Consider the following 19578-nt stretch of genomic DNA (forward strand, 5'->3'; position numbering starts at 1 on the left):
TGTTCATAAGAGTATTATTCGCAGTAGTCGAAAAGTAGAAACAATCCAAATATCTGTCTCCTCATAAGTGGGTAACCCGGTACATTCATAAAATGGATTATTCAAGTGTAAAAAAAGAATGACATACTGATACATGCTACAACATAGATAAACCTTAACAACATTATGCTAAGTGAAAGAAGCCAGTCACAAAAGGTCATATAATGTATTCCACTTACATAAAATGATCAGAATAAACAAATGCAAAGAAACATAAAGTATATTAATGGCGAAATGTGATGGGGGATGACTGCTAATAGGTATGAGGTTTCTTTTTGGGGTGACAAAATTATCTTGAAATTAGACAGTGTGTGATGGTTTCACATCTCTATGAATATATTAAAAACACTGAATTACATTTTTAAAGGATGAATTTTCTGATAAATTATCTCAACAAAGCTGTTATTAAAAGAATTAATAATTTGTATGGGAGAAAAATGTTGAAAATATAGGATCCATGGAGGCAGAGAGAATTACAAAGGGGAGCCTGAAAGTGTACTAACTACTGCATAAAAGTGAAATTTAGAAGAAACTAATTCTTCCATCCAAATTGCAAATTAGCTGAGAATGCAAACTGGTGTAGCCACTCTGGAAAACAGTTTGGAGGTTCCTCAAAAAGTTAAAAATAGAACTACCCTATGGTCCAGCAATTATATTGCTAGGTATTTACCCAAAGGATACAAAAATACAATTCAAAGGGATAAATGTACCCTGATATTTACAGCAGTATTATCAATAATAGCCAAACTATGGGTGTGCCTGGGTGGTTCAGTTGGTTAACTGTCTGCCTTCAACTTAGGTCATGACCATGGGGTCCTGGAACTGAGCCCCACATTGGGCTCCCTGCTCAGTGTGGATCCTACCTCTTCATCTCCCTCTACTCCTCTCTCTGCTTGTGCTTTCTGTCAACTAAATAAATAAAATCTTTTAAAAAACAAAACAAAAGGGTGATCCCTGGGTGGCTCAGCGGTTTAGCACCTGCCTTCGGCCCAGGGCATAATCCTGGAGTCCCAGGATTGAGTCCTGCATCAGGCTCCCAGCATGGAGCTTGCTTCTCCCTCTGCTTCTCTCTCTCTCTGTCTCTCATGAATAAATAAATAAAATCTTTAAAAAACAAAACAAAAATAGCCAAACTATGGAAAGAGCCCGAATGTCCAACCATGATGAATGGATAAAAATGTGATGTATATATATGTATACAATGGAGTATTACTCAGCCATCACAAAGAATCTCACCATTTGTGACGACGTGGATGGAGCTAGAGTGTATTATGCTAAGTGAAATCAGTCCATCAGAGAAAGAAAAATACCATAGGATTTCACTCATATGTGGAAGAAACAAAACAGATGCACATATGGGAAGGAAAAAAAAGAGAGGGAAGCAAACCATCCGAGATGATAGAGAACAAACTGAGGATTACCGGAAGGGAAGTGGGCGGGGATGGGTTATATGGGTAACAGGTATTAAGGAAGGCACTTGCTGTGATGAGCACTGGTGTTGTGTTTAAGTGATGAATCACTAAATTCTACTCTTGAAACCAATATTACACTATATGTTAACTAGAATTTAAATAAAAATTTAGAAAGAAAAAAAACAAATTGCAAATCGTATTTCTACTCTCTGTTAATAAAACAAAAGCAATCGTATTATAACATATCACCTGTAAGTATGATATTAGTTGACTTGCATGTTCTCATTGTAATTATTTATTTCCATTAGGTACCAGGCAACCTGAACTATTTTAATCCACCATGATTTCCACACTTCATTATTTTGGAAAGATCTGTCCCAACAAAAAGACTTAAAACAAACATTAATAAAAGAAATCCATGAAGGAACACATTTTCAAAGGACAAAAAGATGATTTTTGATGAAATGATACTTATTGGGAATACTTGCTGTATCTGGCATCTTTATTTATTCATTAATAATCATTTAAATTTTCTAGTCAGCATGAGAAACCAATTTTATCAATCTAAGTTGTTTAGGATTTTAATACATTCCATGGCCAAGTAAATTTCATTTAAAAATCAAATTGTAATATAGTGCAAAATGTTAAATGAATTCACAACCGTCACTGCAGTTCTAATTGCATGCTTTATCTAAAGACTAGAGAAGATTGTGCTAAATTATATGGCACGAACTAGTGTTCACTGTTTAGGCTATCCATTAACTGCCAGTCAAACTAATAACAGCAATCTCTTCCCTAATTTTCCTGGTGCAGCTGTTTATAGAATATCCTGGGCGTGTTCACTTCAATAGATACATAATAGTGCAGACATCCACAATGAAAGCTGTATTTTTTTTTTTGTTTTCAAATTTTCCTATAGACCGTATATTTTTTCTACCTTGCATATTCAATCACTTTCTTAAACTAACAGCTTTAAATAATCAGTAAATAAACTTAATTGTTACATTGTGGCTTTAAATTTTAAATCTATACTCTGAAGCCCAAATCCCAGCAAAACAAACCAAAAAGAAAAAAAGTCCCACGCATAAAAATCCTTTGTTCTTTTTGAAGTACAAAATAAAAAAAAACTCCAGCAGAGACTCATTATGTCTTTACATGTAATTCACCAAGGAATACTTATATGATATTTACACTAACTTTTCTCAAATGTTCTTTGAAAGTTAAATAAATATAAATTCATCAGCACTAACCAATCTGAATACTTACCGTGTCGAAATACATAACTCAGGCATTTCAATTACTCAATACAGAATACACAAAATTATTTTTTGTAATACTGTATGCCAAAAATTCAGTCTTTTATAACATTAATTTTAAAAAAGCTAAACTTACTGACCTGTACCTGTGGTTGCCAGTATTGTGGATTTCAAAGAATATAAAAATTAAAAATTTTAAAAATTTGCCAAGGAAGAACAATATATTTTATACAAGAAAGATCATTTTAATATAAGAAAGGCAGGAAGGACATAAATTCAAAATAAAGGACAACCTTTAAATTGGTAAGGTTTAGGATCAGGAAAACTTTATGCCAGTCTCCTTATTTTTCTCATTTTGACAAATACTAGAAAAAATTCTGACACAAGCTAGCAGTTGGAACAACTGATCTATATTCCATAAGCTGAAAAACATTTTTAGGTCATCTTTGCGACCATGTAAATTCAATAAGCCTTGAGAATCACCAACTTACAATTCCTGCCTAAGCCTTCTTATCTTTGCCTTAGCATCTGCCAGTTCCACTGACAGATGTTGTCGACTTTCTGTTCGCTTCATGCCTGGAGAACCACAGGGTGACTGTGCAGATGAAGAGGCATGGGGTAAAAAATGAAGACCATCTCTTTCTTCAGAGAGTTCTACAATTGTCTAAGGAAATATAGAAATAAAGAATCACTGTTAGTATTCTACATATCAGAGAACTAAGCACATCAACATTATTCACTAAGTCTAAGTACTATCTTATAATATCAAAAACAATTCATTAGTCAAAAATAACTTTGTGTAGGACACCTGGGTGGCTCAGCAGGTTAGCGCCGCCTTCACCTCAGGGCATGATCCCAGGGTCTAGGATCAAGTCCCACACTGGGCTCCCTGCAAGGAGCCTGCCTCTCCCTTGGCCTATGTCTCTGCCTCTCACTCTGTGTCTCTCATGAATAAATAAATAAAATCTTAAAAAAAAAAAAAAAAACTTTGTGATACTTAGCTCTCTTTTTAAAAAGTTTCATACAACAGTTATGGATTAGCTATTCACTAAATAACATGAGAACAATGAATTAATACTTTTCACTCTTCCTAAATTTCTTAATAAAGGAAATCAATTATGGTAAAAGAACTACACTAGAGAGCAACTAGATAGCAACTAGAAAGATATAAGATATAGATAGAAAGGTATAAGACCTGTTGACACAGGAAAGAAATCAACCTATAAAAAAACTACAATAGTTTTTTATTTTAGAGCAATATGTCTACAACTATGCTGTCCAATATGATAGCCAGTAGCACAAGGGGCTATTTAATTATAAATTTTAAAAGTTAAAAAGACAAGTCCTCCCTCACACTAGTCACATTTTAAACTTATAACAGCCACATGTAGGTAGTGGTTACTATATTGGACAGCACAGAAATACAATTTCGCCATCACTGTAGAATTAGACAATATTGCTCTAGAACTGTAAATAAACAAGGATCTCAGAGGGATCTAAGAGAATGTTAGAGGTTTAGTTCAATCGCTTAATTCTGCAAGTAATGTTACTAAGGCAGAGACTGATATTTCCACAATCACAAAACTAGTTACAGCAATGCTAAGACTCCAGGGCCAGTCTCTTGACTCCATATCCTATATTTTCTTTCTTACAATACTAATTATAATCTGCATCTCATCTCAACAGTTCCATTATTTCTTTCTCTAGTCTCTCCATGGGATACAAATCTCATTCTACTTTCCCCAATTCTGAACTTCAAGGGCTACTTAACTTCTATTTACCTCACTCTATCATATTCCTCCATTCTTCCAATTTTCCTGTAATTGGAAAATTCTCTTATTCTAAACCAATTTCTCAGCTTTTCTTTCAAACTTCTGAGGCAGAGAGATATTGTCTTGGAGAGTAATTTCAACTGTCTTACTCCAGGCAGAAGTAACTACCTCAGGACCATGAAATCACCATTTTGCTTTCTTATCACCAAGTCTTATAACGTCCTCACTAAATCATTACTTTTATCCCTTCTTTTCTTTTTTGTTTTTTTAAACCACCCATCAGAATTCATTTCTTTTTCTTGGAATATATTTCAGCACCTAATCAAAGTCTGTCCAACTACTGCTTTTGCAAATCCCAGTATCCCTATGGATGAACTATAGAACACGACATCTCAGGGCCTTTTCTCTTTGCAACTCCACACCCACTCCCTATTCAATACAGACTCTTCCAGTGAAGGAATCATTCCTCTCTGTGCCATGACTCCATTACTAGCATTACTCCAATGGCACCATACCTATGCCTGAACCTTTAATCACTCAACTCCTCCTTTCTGTTCAGATTATTTCTGGCTACTCTAGAGTTCCTACTCAGCCTGAAACTACAATTAAATGCTTAACTGTCATCCTTATTTTCTTTTTTTTTTTTTTAATTTTTATTTATTTATGATAGGCACACAGTGAGAGAGAGAGGCAGAGACACAGGCAGGGGGAAAAGCAGGCTCCATGCACCGGGAGCCTGACGTGGGATTCGATCCCGGGTCTCCAGGATCACACCCTGGGCCAAAGGCAGGCGCCAAACCGCTGCGCCACCCAGGGATCCCTCATCCTTATTTTCTAATATAACATTACCATACCATTCTTTGACTATAGCCCACTCTTTGGGGAAAAACAAAAGTGTTTGAGTCTTTGTTTTTTTTTTTTTTTTTTTTTTTAATTATTTATTTATTTATGATAGTCACAGAGAGAAAGAGAGGCAGAGACATAGGCAGAGGGCGAAGCAGGCTCCATGCACCGGGAGCCTGATGTGGGATTCGATCCCGGGTCTCCAGGATCGCGCCCTGGGCCAAAGGCAGGCGCCAAACCGCTGCGCCACCCAGGGATCCCGTGTTTGAGTCTTTGACTCAAACACTATGTCATTTCCCTTACCATCATTTCTTTTTTATTCCTTGTCCAAGAAATATACAGTCCTACAACATATCTTGCCATCTATTTTCAGTTAAGCTCTTTTCATTGCCCATCAGTTCTTTAATTGAAAACCTTGTTGATTTCTTGACAAATTTCTCTACAATGACTATTTTAAACATATTCCCTTTTCTCTACTTAAGCCTCCACCTGTAAACTGCTATTATCGCTTCCAACAAGTGACCTCTCCTCCAACTTGTCAAAGAAACAAAACGACCGGAGATTAAATCCTCCATTTTTATGCACCTTTTGCTCCCAACATATAGTCCTTATTTCTGGAACGTTTTCTTTCTTTCTTTTTTTTTTTTTTAGATTTTATTTATCTATTCATGAGAGACATAGAGAGAGAGGCAGAGACACAGGCAGAGGGAGAAGCAGGCTCCATGCGGGGAGTCCGATGTAGGACTTGATCCCAGGACTCCAGATTCACGCCCTGAGCCAAAAGCAGACGCTCAACTCAACCACTGAGCCATTCCTCTGGAATGTTTTCAACTTCTCTCTTCCTACTGGCTTTTTTCTCCTTGTTCTTCAAACATATATAAGTACCTTCTATCTAGGAAAAAAAAGACATTTCCCTTGTTACCCCTCTATTTCTCTTTCATTGCTACATTTTTAAGGGTAGTTTATATGCTTATTGACACTACTTCTTCTTATCTACCTATTCAATATGCCCAGCCCAAGTGTCTGTCTCTGTGAATAATGTTACTAATAATCTCTATACCAGTCTAGGTTCAACCTTCATCGAGTCAATTTTCATTTATATATTTTCTTACTGTCTCCATTATCTTTAATCTTGATCTTTGCCTTAGCATCTAGGCTCAACCTTCATCGAGTCAATTTTCATTTATATATTTTCTTACTGTCTCCATTATCTTTAATCTTGATCTTTGCCTTAGCATCTAGGCTCAACCTTCATCGAGTCAATTTTCATTTATATATTTTCTTACTGTCTCCATTATCTTTAATCTTGACTTCTAACACCTTCTGACTCTAATAATAGTGCCTGTGCATAATACTTAATATGTTTTATGCACAAATTAGAATTATATGCTATCTTATGTTTTTCATTTACAATGTGCTTTTTTTCTCCCATAAACCTGATGTGATCTTTCTTTCTTTCTTTCTTTCTTTTTTAAAAAAAAGATTTATTTATTTATTTATGATAGAGAGAGAGAGAGAGAGAGAGAGGCAGAGACACAGGCAGAGGGAGAAGCAGGCTCCATGCCGGGAGCCCGACGCGGGACTCGATCCCAGGACTCCAGGATCGCGCCCTGGGCCAAAGGCAGGCGCCAAACCGCTGAGCCACCCATGGATCCCCCTGATGTGATCTTTCTTGTAACTCCTCTGTATCTCTGATCTCATTTAACATAGTACTGAGCCCAAAAATAGCTGCTCAAAATTATTTAACTGAATGACTTGCAAAATATAAAACTCAAGAAAAGTACTGAAGACATGTATTACATTTGAACTTAGTAGGTGGTATTATGGAGATATCAAGAGTTTCCAGGGATGCCTGGGTGGCTCAGTGGTGGAGCATCTGCCTTCAGCTCAGGAGTGATCCCAGGATCCAGGATCAAGTCCTGCATCGGGCTCCCTGCAGGGATCCTGCTTCTCCCTCTAACCTATGTCTCTGCCTCTCTCTCTCTCTGTGTCTCTCTGAATAAATCTTTAAAAAAAAGTTTCCAGATGCCAATGTACAAAACAACTACGGGCTGCAAAATATTTTCGAAAAAGAAAAAAGAAACCTAGTACTAAGAGTCAAGAGTATCCAGAGGCATTTTCCATTAAAGGTTTTATAGACAATATGACTTTTCTCTAATGGTAATAGTTCCTTTAGCTCAAGGCCTCCAAACATGTTTTTTTTAAACCTGACCAAAAAAATGTCATTAAAGCATAATATAGGGATGCCCGAGTGGCTCAGTGGTCGAGCGCCTGCCTTTGGCTCAGGTTGTGATCCCGAGGTCCTGGGATTGAGTCCCGCATCAGGCACCACACAGGGAGCCTTCTCCCTCTGCCTATGTCTCTGCCTCTCCTCCCTCTGTGTCTCTCATGAATAAATAAAATCTTTAAAAAACCATAAAGCATAAAATAATTTCATAAGCCTTCCCTGACACTTTTGATCCTAGACATTCCACTAGCAGTTGTAAGTAACATCTTCCTTAGTTAGTATTTAGATATATGTCTTTTTTGGGTATTTTTAACTTTTAAAATTTTATTACAGTAAAGCAAAGCTGGAGGCATCACAATTTCAGACTTCAAGTTATATTACAAAGGTCTAGTGATCAAAACAGTATGGTATTGGTATAAAAATTGACATGTAGGTCAATGGAACAGAATAGAAAACCCAGAAATGAACTCACAACTATACAGTCAATAATCTTCAACAAAGCAGGAAAGAATATCCAATGGAAAAAAAATGGTCTCTTCAATAAATGGTGTTAAACTGGACAGTCACATGAATAAACATAAAAGAATGAAACTGGACCACTTTCTTATACAAGCACATAAATCAACTCAAAATGGATTAAAGACCTAACTGCAAGACCTGAAACTATAAAAATCCTACAGAAGAAGAACACAGGCAGTAACTTTTTTGATACTGGCCGTAGCAAATTCTGAGGCAAGGGAAACAAAGACAAGTAACTACTGGAACTTCATCAAAATAAAAAGGTTCTGCACAGTGAAGGAAACAATCAACAAAACTAAAAGGCAACTTACAGAGTGGGAGAAGATACTTGCAAATGACATACTTGCCAGTGATAAAGGGTAAATATCCAAAATCTATAAAGAACTTCTAAAACCCAACACCAAACATGAATAATCCAATTAAACAACAGACAGAAGACATGAATAGACATTTTTCCAAAGAAGACATCCAGATGGCCAAAAGACACAGGAAAAGATGCTCAACATCACTCATGATCAGGGAAAACAAATCCAAACTACAAGGAGATAGCACCTTACACCTGTCAGAATGGCTAAAATCAAAAGCACAAGAAACAACAGGTGTTGGCAAGGATGTGGAGAAAGGGGAACCCTTTTGCACTGCTGGTGGGAATGCAAACTCTGGAAAATAGCATGGAGGTTCCTCAAAAAGTGAAAGATACAAACACCCTATAACCCAGCAAATACTACTCAATACTAGTAGGTATTTACTCAAGGAATACAAAAATACTAATTCAAAGGGATACATGCACCCCAATGTTTAGAGCAGCATTATCTACAAAAACCAAACTATGGAAACAGCCCAAATGTTCATCGACTGATGAATGGATAAAGAGGATGTGGCATGTGTGTGTGTATCACAGAGTACTGCTCAGCTATAAGAAAGAATGAAATCTTGCCATTTGCAAGGACATGAATGGAGCTAGAGAGTATTATATAGTAAGTGAAATAACTCACTCATATGTGGAATTTAAGAGACAAAACAAAACAAACAAAGAGCGGAGGAAAAGAGAGTGGCAAACCTCTCTTATATCCTTAACTATAGAGAACAAACTGATGGTTACCAGAGGGGAGGTGCCAGGATAAATGAAATAGGTGGAGATTAAAGACTGCACTTCCTGTGATGAACACTAAATGCTGTAGTTAAGTACTGAATTACTAAATTCTACACCTGAAACTAATATTACACTTTGTCAGCTACTGGAATCTAAATAAAAACTTAATTTAAAAAACCAATTATTTTATTAAAATAAATTCCCCACTAGATTGTAAAGATCTTTGATCCTTTTTTTGAAAGTTTATCGGTTTGTTGCTCCCAAGCACTCTTAGCACAAGATCTTGCAAAAATGCCTGTATTCATTAATATACACTGAAGAATGAAAATAAAAAGATACAAAAGCTAAGAAAAAAACTCAGGTGACTTAATTACTCTACTTGCAGAATTCCTAATTAAAGGAAAGAATCAGAGATGTGCTCAGCACAATCATGGATTTGGGCAAAAGTTTTATAAACAAGAACATGGGGGTTGGAATTAGACTTGGCAAACTGTTTAACTTCTCTGAGCCCAAGTATCTTCATTTATAAGCTTGGGTTTTTGTACAGACTTACAAAGATAGTATATTATAAATATAACACTTGGCATAAAATAAACTGACAATAAAGAGATCTTAAATTCATTAAAATCTCCTATTTGGTTTTCAGTAAAAGAGGACTTAAGAAATATATGCTACAAAGAATTAATAAGAAGTGAAGAGTAATTAAAAAGAATGACCAAATTTACACATTCTAGACTGAAGTGAAAGAATTACAGCAAAGGATCAATCAAAACAGAAAAAAAGGACTCTCTGTTTTGACAAGGAAGGACATTTCCTCTGAGTAGCCTGAAGCTTCCTACTACTGACTGAAAAGTGATGTCCTACCCTTGCCATGCCAACAAATAGAGGATATTTAAGTACATAGATGGTGCCTACTTTAACTCCTGGAATGTTACTGCTCACCAAAATATACAACATGTATGGATAAAAAGGCCTGGAGTAGCCAACTAGCCTCCTTTGTTGATATGGAACCTTCTAGAATTAAGTGGCCAAGTAGGAAGGAATACATTGCTTAACTTATTAATAAGCTGACAGTCCAGGTTCCGTGGAGACCCCAAAGGGAAGAAACAAAGCAGAAAGAATTCTAATTAATGTTATACTAAAAAGCATCCCCCAAAGCTCAAATTTTCTAGGAGGTCACAAAGCCAGTACAGTCTGTGACAGCTGAGAATAAGGACATTTGCAAATTTCAAGTTAACGTAAGAATCAGACAAAAAAGTAAAACCAATACTCTAGGGAACACTTATATGTGTTCCAGCAGCAGCAATAAACAGAACCACCTGTTAGTTCTGCTGCATCAGAGGCCACAAGCAAAAGGGTAGCCTTGCCCAAGTCGGCCCATCCAACCTGGCCTGGACTGGCATAGAGCCTATGTGCACAGCCATGAATGTCAATGTGGGTGTCAGAATAGTAGTTTTATGGCTTCTGTATCAGTTTTATGAGAAAAGAAGACTCCTCATTGTGTCCATATCCACAGTCCTCCTCTGCTACCTGCAGATGGGAATGCTTCCACAATCACAGTGTGGCCTAGATCTTTGACACATCATCACAGTGGATCTGATAGGCATGTTCCTGGCCCCCATCAATACTACAGGAGCAGAGATTATGCCTGTAGCACTAGCTCTGTAGGTCAGGATGTTACTGCAAATCCTACTTTATTCCTTCAGCATGGTGCTTGTGGGTAAGCATGACATGAACAAGAGCACTATATCTCCCTGATGAGGTCTAGGGCCCTCTTCAAACTAAGTGACACCTTCCTCTTAAGAGAGATGCGTCTGCAAGCTGAAAAGGGCCAGACCTATGTGTAACACCTGATATGATGTTTCCACTCTTGGAAGTTCCATTTTTCTTTCTGCATAATGATACACATGGAAAGACCTTAAAAATAATCGAATGTACAGATTTTTTATTCATATTTTTAAGTCTTTTAAATTTTCTTTGCACTGAAAAATGAGCATGCTGCTTTTGTACTCTAAAGTGTTCCAAAAAATGTTATGAATATGATACTTATTCCTTTCTTTCCTCCTAGTAAATTTTGTAGAGAAATTAGAAACCACAACCATACACATACTTTCAATGTGTTTATTCAGTGTGACATACAACGTTCTTCTATTTTATTTTTTATATAAAATTTTATATAAAATATTTTGGAGGAAAAAATAGAGCTAAAGAGAAAATCTAAATAAGAACTTGTTTCAATCCAATTGAATAATACAAAATTATTGCATTTATATATTGTATTTACATTTGTCTAATATTTTTCACAATTATTTTTAAGGATCTTTTCTAATTAGTTCATTGGTGATTCAAATTAAAAAATTTTCCCCTAGAGACCCCTGGGTGGCTCAGCGGTTTGGCACCTGCCTTTGACCCAGAGCGTGATCCTGGAGTTCCAGGATCGAATCCCACATCGGGCTCCCTACATGGAGCCTGCTTCTCCCTCTACCTCTGTGTGTGTGTGTGTGTGTGTGTGTGTGTGTGTGTGTGTGTGTGTGTCTCTCTACCTTTCATGAATAAATAAATAAAAATCTTAAAAATAAAAAGGTAGAAAGAAAATTAAAAAAAATTTTTCCCTAGAGAACTAGCTTCAAGCCAGCTAGCAACTTGTTTCCAGATACCTGAGAAAAGAAAACATGATCACCTTTTTCTTGTTAAAAAATAAATCCAACTAAAAAGCTTAATGAGGCAGGATAATACATCTTAAACGACTTTTCAAATAATCACAACAGTGTTTCATATTCCTTAGTTTTGACATAGATCATAACAAATACTCTAACTCTGGGAAACAAAGGGTTGCAGAAGGGGAGGTGGGTAGGGGGATGGGGTAGCTGGGTGATGGGCACTAAAGAGAGCACTTGATGGGATGAGCACTGGGTGTTATACTCTATGTTGTCAAAATGAATTTAATTAAAAATTTTAAAAAGATCATAACAAATACTTCATTCTCATTTCTCCAAAATAATATCCTTCTTCACCCCATATCAGTAACTTCATGGCAGTGAGATCAAACAATTCATACATGCCCTCAGAAGCTGGAGGGCACCTTATCAAAATACAAAAAGAAGAAATAAAAATAGAAGAATGCTGTAGAAAATAAACAAAGCGGTAAAAAGGTACCAATATAAAAAGAAGATAAAGCATATGGGTCAAAACTCAGACTGAAAATAAAATAATCTATATCAGGATAGGTGTGATATACATTAGGGACATTTTTCAATTCACTCTTCCTTTGGTCTTACTGCCTTAGGTTTTTAAAAAATTTAGTTGTTGCTCTAAAATATTTATTTCCTATCTCTTCTTCTCTTTTAATGCCTTTTCCCCCCTCTTTTAATGCCTAAAGAGAAACTAAAAATTCCCATCTATAGCAACATGAAAGTATTGCTCAGAAAAACCTTCAGGAATTTCTCTTATGCAAGTCTTTCATTAGCCCAGAGAGTAACCAAATTCTCTGTAAATAAGCTCAAAACTGTCTCTTCCAGGGGCACCTGGATGGCACAGTCGGTTAAGATCCAACTCCTGGCTTCAGCGCAGGTTAGGAAATCAGGGTCCTGGAATGAGGTATGTTGGGCTCCATGCTCAGTGCGGAGTCTGCTTGAGATGCTGCTTCTCCCTCTCCCCCTGTCCCTCCTGCTCATGCTCTCTTTCACTCTCTCAAACAAATCTCTAAACACACACACACACACACCCTGTCTCTCCCAAGTAAATGGAACAACTGATCAAAGCTACACATTCTTCTGAATGGCAGAGTACTTTCGTCTGCTATTAACAAAGTATTACTCACCATCACATGCACTAAGTCTAGACTCCTATAAAATTATTAGCGATTTTCAGACTGCAGGCAAAAAAACCTGGTGCATTTTACTCTTTTAAAAAAGCAAAGTACTCTCTTACAGAAGCCTATAATAATTCCTTTAAAAAATCACACCTCATTTACTAACTATAAAAACTTGAAACCTTTTGTGAGACACTTTATTCAGAACACCTGTTATTCTCCTTTTATTAAACTTATTTTTCCAACCTCAAAATGTGGCAATAAAACTAAGAAATTAACCTTAAGCAAATTCTCATGCTTCAAGGCAATGATTTTTCCATTTACACCAATAGTATTTTCAGTTTCACACTTTTGTACTGTTGCCAGAACTGTGGGAATGACTTAAAAACACAGGAACAAAATAATAATAATTTAAAAGAAAGGAGAAAAGGAAATCTAATTGCAATCTCTTTACTAGCAATTTGGGGCTCTTATCTATCCTTTTTGGTTCCTGTTTTGCACAAAAACAGACATAAAGTACTTTATTACCTGTCCCTAAGAAACAGAGTATCAAAGTTGAAAACCCTCTGAAACCACTTTTTTTTGGAAAGCAAATTTTCACAATATACTTAAAGAAAATTACAAACCTCTGAATGTTCATCTCTCTCATCTATAAGTCTTTTTAGATGTAATGCCATGTTTTTCAAGAGTGGTTCTATTTCCTCTTGAGACATATCAGTCACTTCCATCCATTGCAGGTCAAACACATTTTCCTGATTATGGGTTACCTTTAGCAAACCGACCAAAATAAAGAATTTTTTAGAATGGATAATACTTAAAAACTGATTTCATTTTAGTACAATATTAGCTCAAATATCATATATCCCTTACCACAAAAATATGAGAAACAAATGATGCCTAAAGAACCCTTGAAATTAATGAATGATGAAAAGGCTAATACTAAGAATTATTTTTACTAAATATTATCTACAAATATACAAATATTTGCTTTTCTATCAACTAAAAAGAAAAACATTGCAGGCATTGCTAGGAGAAGGTAAAATTGATATGTTTGACAACTGCTTTAACAAAATTAATTGAACTTTTGAACTTTCCTTTAGGTAAGACTAAATTTATTGTGCTTGATTCAAAAGCAAAAGTTTTTTAATCCCATAGGATACATGTTATTGCACTTTTATACTTGAAAAGCTACATCTTTTATAGAGTCTGAAGACAACAATGCCATAAAATCTTAGGAGAAACTAACACAAAGATTTTTAAAAGAATGGGAAAGTTACGTAAACATAATATTTATTTCTTGCTTTCTTTTTCTGTGATTCTGATACTCTGCTTTAACTTTCACAAGAAACCACAAAAATAACACTTTCAAGAATGATGGCAAATTTAGTAACTTGCAATACTTAGCATTTATTCAAAATAAAATATAAACCACAAAGCTAGGATAAACAAACATATATAAGGGAAAACTACCCAAAAAAAATCCTGTATTTTGTGGAGTACTAATATGCTGACTGTTGACAACAATATTACAGACAAGAAAGCTGGACTCTGAATGCTAATGAAGAAGAAAGATGATATATTCAACACAGGTTATTCAAATAGAGAGTATTTTAAACACTACCAATTTTTACTATTTAAAAATTCTCTCCCTTTCCTTCTCTTTCTAATCAATATGTAAAGTTTATGATCTAGTTCTAAAAAGTCTTAAGATTAAAAGCTTGTAATTAGATAGATGCAGAAACAGCATCTGTTAACTATTTTAGTATGTCCTAGACTGAAGTTTTTATACACGTTACAAATCACTAATGTGTTATAATTCAACTAATATCTTCATTAAAAATTATACTATGTCCATTCGTTCAAACAAATCACTGGAATGACTTAGTACCAAGCTATCATCTTACCTCACTTTAGTTTTGAATTACAGGCAGTGATCCACTTTCTGCTGCTTCCATTTACAATACTGTTCATTCTGTGCTAACAAAGGCATACACTTCATTCCTCAAACACTTTCTACCTAACGTCCCTATGAATAAAGGCAACAGTACACTGTAGTTAGCCCTGTGCCATGAGGATTCCTTTAAGAAGCTATCTCTAAAGAGAAGCCGACAATTTGTCTATCAGAAGGGTCCATCTGTATCTGACCTTGATTTGTTCTTGCTTGTCCTAGGATTTCAAGTATTTGGGGAGATAGAAACACACCACAAGCTTCATAAAAGTTTTTATATAAAAACTGTAAATAGGTTATTACCTCTTGAATATGTGCGGCAACTGCTGCTTTTGTATCAAAATCTAAACCTTGAATTCTTTCAATAAATTCTTCTTTTTTCTGACACTAAAAGAAATTAATAAAATGATCATTCACGTTTTATGGGATATAATCCTTATATGTCGTAAATAACTTAAAAACTCATCAGACCAAGAAGCCTGGCTATGTTTTGAACAGTACAATGAGGGTTTTGTTTGTTTTGCATTTAAATGGTCTAATATACTTACCTAATGAAAAGATAACAATTTAGAAATATTTATTTAAAAAGCACAGCACCAAAAACCCATACTATTTTTATGCTGTAAAGTTCTAAAGAGGGAAACCATTACACAACCCATCTGAGGTCAGTACAATATTATTATGCTAACTTTACAAACAGAAAAGTAAAGAATCAAGAACTTGTTTCAGGGAGGGTAAGTTACTTGCCAAAAAACACAGTGAGTCAGTGGCAGAAATCGGAATACAGCCAAAAAAGCTCAGTCAGTCTTTGGCTATCATCAAACAAAACAGCCTTTCTTCTTGGGGAAAAAAAAAAAATTGTAAGCAATTTTTACTTCAAGCTTACAATACATTCCCACATCTTCATTCTATCAATCTTACTAAAGAAACCTATTTTTGAGGCCCAGTTCAACATTTATAAGGTAATACAATAAATATTTGATTTGTTTCTACCATAATATAAAGTTACCAGGGGCAAAATTTAAGAGTGTATATACAAGTATGCATGTACTGAGTTGAATAAAGGCAGTATTTCTTTATTGTAGAACTTTTAAAAATCTTTATATAAATTTAAAGTATTATGATGTAAACCTAACCTTTTTCTTTCCAGTCAGTACTGAATAACAGTTTAACATGCATCTTGATACCTCTGCCTCCCATCTACAACTCTTAAACCGCAATCCAACTGCTGGTATAACTGTATTCTTGCAGCTACCAAATGAGAAGTGCATACAAAGTAGACAGCACTGCCTTGTCTAGCTTAGTTGCATCGCCTGAGCCAATTACCCAACTAGTAGTGAAGAGAATATACTCACAGAAAAGAAAAATGGATTCTTTGATCATTAAGAAACTTATCAAGGTTCTGCTTTGTACTGTACATATTTATTATATCAAATTGTAACATTCTACTTCTATTACCTACAATTTAACTTAACACATTCTCATGGTGCAAAAAGCTTTGTGTCCTATAAAAACAAAATTATTAGAACGATATAATAATATTTAAAATTAAACTACTAAGAACATACAGTTTCTGTGACTAGGAAATTGACTTTTAATGATGATGAAAATTAATCAATTTAAAAACAAGAATTTTTTTAATCTAGTAAATAAAATTTGACAGGTCTACTGAGAACAATTAAAGTTGACTTTCTGATAGCACATTTGTAGCAAAATTAACTTTTTAGGTATGATGTGCCCAATTTTTAAATTTAATGCTTCCAGGGGCGCCTGGGTGGCTCAGTCAGTTAAGTGTCTGCTTTCACTTCAGGTCATGATCCCAGGGTTCTGGGATCCAGCCCTGGCTCCTTGCTCAACAGCGAATCTGCTTCTTCCTCTCCCTCTCCCTCCTCTACCACTCGGGCTCGCTCTCTCAATCCCTGCCTCTCTGTCTCAAATAAATAAAATCTTTTTACAAAATAAACTAAATGCTTCCAAAGATGTTGATCTATGTATATAGTTTCTGAGCCAATGAGCACATAAAATAACAGGATTATGATGACTATGACTCATTGGAAGGGTCTCCCAATTCAACTGCCATATCTTTGCCTTTGGTTTAAACTTAACACATACACTTCCCTTTTCTTTTTTTTTTTTTTTTTTTTAATTTTTATTTATTTATGATAGATAGTCACAGAGAGAGAGAGAGAGGCAGAGACACAGGCAGAGGGAGAAGCAGGCTCCATGCACCGGGAGCCCGATATGGGATCCGATCCCGGGTCTCCAGGATCGCGCCCTGGGCCAAAGGCAGGCGCCAAACCGCTGCGCCACCCAGGGATCCCACACTTCCCTTTTCTAAGCCCTAGAGCCACTGTTTCTTCTTTTATACTATCTTTAGGAGCTCATCCTCTAATATAGTCTCAACATAAATCGATGAGAATTTTTCTTTTACCCTTAAAAATACCCACAATTTCTACTAAGTTTCATCTTTATTCAAGCTGTAAAAGTTTTTAAGAATTCTGATTATATTTTATAAATAGGTTAGGCTTTCTTAAGGCATACAGAATGAAGGTTATAGAATCTTGAGGGATAGAAAAAACTATCAAGATGGAAAAAAGAATCAGAGAAGATATAATTCTGAAGTTGAATAATCAGATAAAATGTTTTATATCAGTGTTTTAGAATACAGCAATCACTAGCTATATGTGGCTACTGAATACCAAAATGTAGCTAGTACAACTGAGAAACTGAAATTTTCATTTTATTTAATAGTGATTAATTTTAATTTACATAGCCTCATGTGCCTCACAGTGGCTACTGAATTGACAACCCCCTTCTGGAGCATAAAGAAGTCTGATGTTAAAAACTGACCTATAAATACATAGCTTTACTTGCATCTATGAAGACTCTTGTGAGGAAGACTAAATAATCACCAACAAATTGTTTTTCCCACTTAAAAGTATGCTTTCTTTTATCTTTATATAAAGTTCTTAATGTGTTACGGGCACTAAAGTTATTTCTAACTCTATTATAACAACTAATACTTAAGTGAGCAGATTACGATAATATTCCAAGAATACCTTGGATGCTGTGATATAGGAAAAGTGCAGGCACCTGGGTGGCTCAATTGGTTAAGCATCAGGCTCTTGATTTTGGCTCAGGTCATGATCTCAGGGTCCTGGGATCAAGCCCTGTGTTGGGCTCCTTGCTCAGTGTGGGGTCTGCTTGAGATTCTTCCCCCCCCTTCTGCTTTTCCTCCCGCTCTCTCCCTCTCTTTCAAATAAATTAATTTTTTTAAAAAGTTATGTGGGTAGGAAGTTGGGGCCTGAGGGAAGAGTTTCACCAGAGATGAAGCTCTTGATTACTCAAAGTCCTCATATTTTCACTTGGTAATCTCAGTGCTTTCTCTTATTAAAAAAAAAAAAAGGATTATGAGAAAAAACTATAGTAAAATAGAGGAAAGGGTACCCAAAACAAGCTACTGAACAAGAGAACAATAAAATGAGCAACACATTACAGTGTTTTCAATAAGAACACCAATGACTGAATAGATCACAGTTCTATCAAAAGTAAAACCAAAATAAGCCACATAAAAACAAATATAAAGATAGAAAAACTAAACTTTCCTCTTTAAAGAATGGCTTTCTCCCCACCCCCAAAACAGAAAATAATAAATGTTGGTGAGGGTGTGGAGAAATTAGAACTCTGTGTACTGTTGGTAGGAATGTAAAATAGTACAGGAACTATGGAAAACAGTATGGCAGGTCCTAAGAAAGTTAAAAATAGAACTACCATACTTTATCTAGCAGTTCCGCTTCTGGATGGACAGCAAAAGAACTGAAAAAGCAGCGGCTCAAACAGCTATATGTATACCCGTGTTTATAAAAGCATTCTTCACAACAGGCAAAAACTCTGCCCCCCTCTCTCTCTCGCTGTGTCTGTCTCTCATGAATAAATAAATAAAATCTTAAAAAAAAAAGGGGGGGGGGCAGCCTGGGTGGCTCAGCGGTTTAGCGCCGCCTTCAGCCCAGGGCCTGATTCTGAAGACCAGGGATCAAGTCCCACGTCGGGCTCCCTGCATGGAGCCTGCTTCTCCCTCTGCCTGTGTCTCTGCCTCTCTTTCTCTCTCTGTCTCTCATGAATAAATAAATAAAATCTTAAAGAAAAAAAAACAGGCAAAACGTGGAAGCAAACCATGTGTCCATCAATAAACAAGATGTATATACATACAATGGAATATTATTTAGTTTTAAAAGTTAGAGGACACTCAGACATGTGCTAAAATGTTGATGAACCTTAAAGACATTATGCTAAGTGAAATAAGTCAGTTATAAAAGGGCAAATCCTGTATGACTCCACTTATGTCCTAGAGTAGTCAAATTCATAAAGACAGAAAGTGGAGAATGGTGGTTGCCAAGGGCTGGGGATAAAAGAGATATAGGGAGTTACTGTTTAACAGGTATAAAGCTTCAGTTTTGGAAGATGAGAAAAGTTCTGAAATCGATAGTGGTGACAGTTGCACAACAACGTGAAGGTATAATGCTAACGAACTGTACACTTAAACATTCAGTAAAATGGTGAGTTTTATGTTATACATACATTTTACCATGACTAAAAAAATAAAAAAACAATTATCAGCAAAAAAAAAATCCCCTCCTTGTATTAAGCTACATTTGCTA

The 19578-nt window shown here is 35.7% G+C and overlaps 1 protein-coding gene and 1 pseudogene across 3 annotated transcripts in view; one reads left to right on the plus strand and one right to left on the minus strand.

Annotated features, from left to right (window-relative positions):
- CCDC88A (coiled-coil domain containing 88A) overlaps positions 1–19578 on the minus strand; it is a 133356-nt gene that overhangs the window by 66764 nt on the left and 47014 nt on the right. For all 3 annotated transcript variants that reach the window (XM_041755671.1, XM_041755670.1, XM_041755669.1), the window contains exons 6-8: positions 15224–15307; positions 13599–13739; positions 3199–3371 (exon numbers count right to left, since the gene is read on the minus strand). In XM_041755671.1, coding sequence (XP_041611605.1) covers positions 3199–3371; positions 13599–13739; positions 15224–15307 — 398 coding nt within the window. The remainder of the gene's footprint in view (positions 1–3198; positions 3372–13598; positions 13740–15223; positions 15308–19578) is intronic.
- On the plus strand, positions 9453–11008 carry LOC121490921 (annotated as a pseudogene).

Source organism: Vulpes lagopus, chromosome 5 (assembly GCF_018345385.1).
Source record: "Vulpes lagopus strain Blue_001 chromosome 5, ASM1834538v1, whole genome shotgun sequence".
Classification (NCBI taxonomy): domain Eukaryota; kingdom Metazoa; phylum Chordata; class Mammalia; order Carnivora; family Canidae; genus Vulpes; species Vulpes lagopus.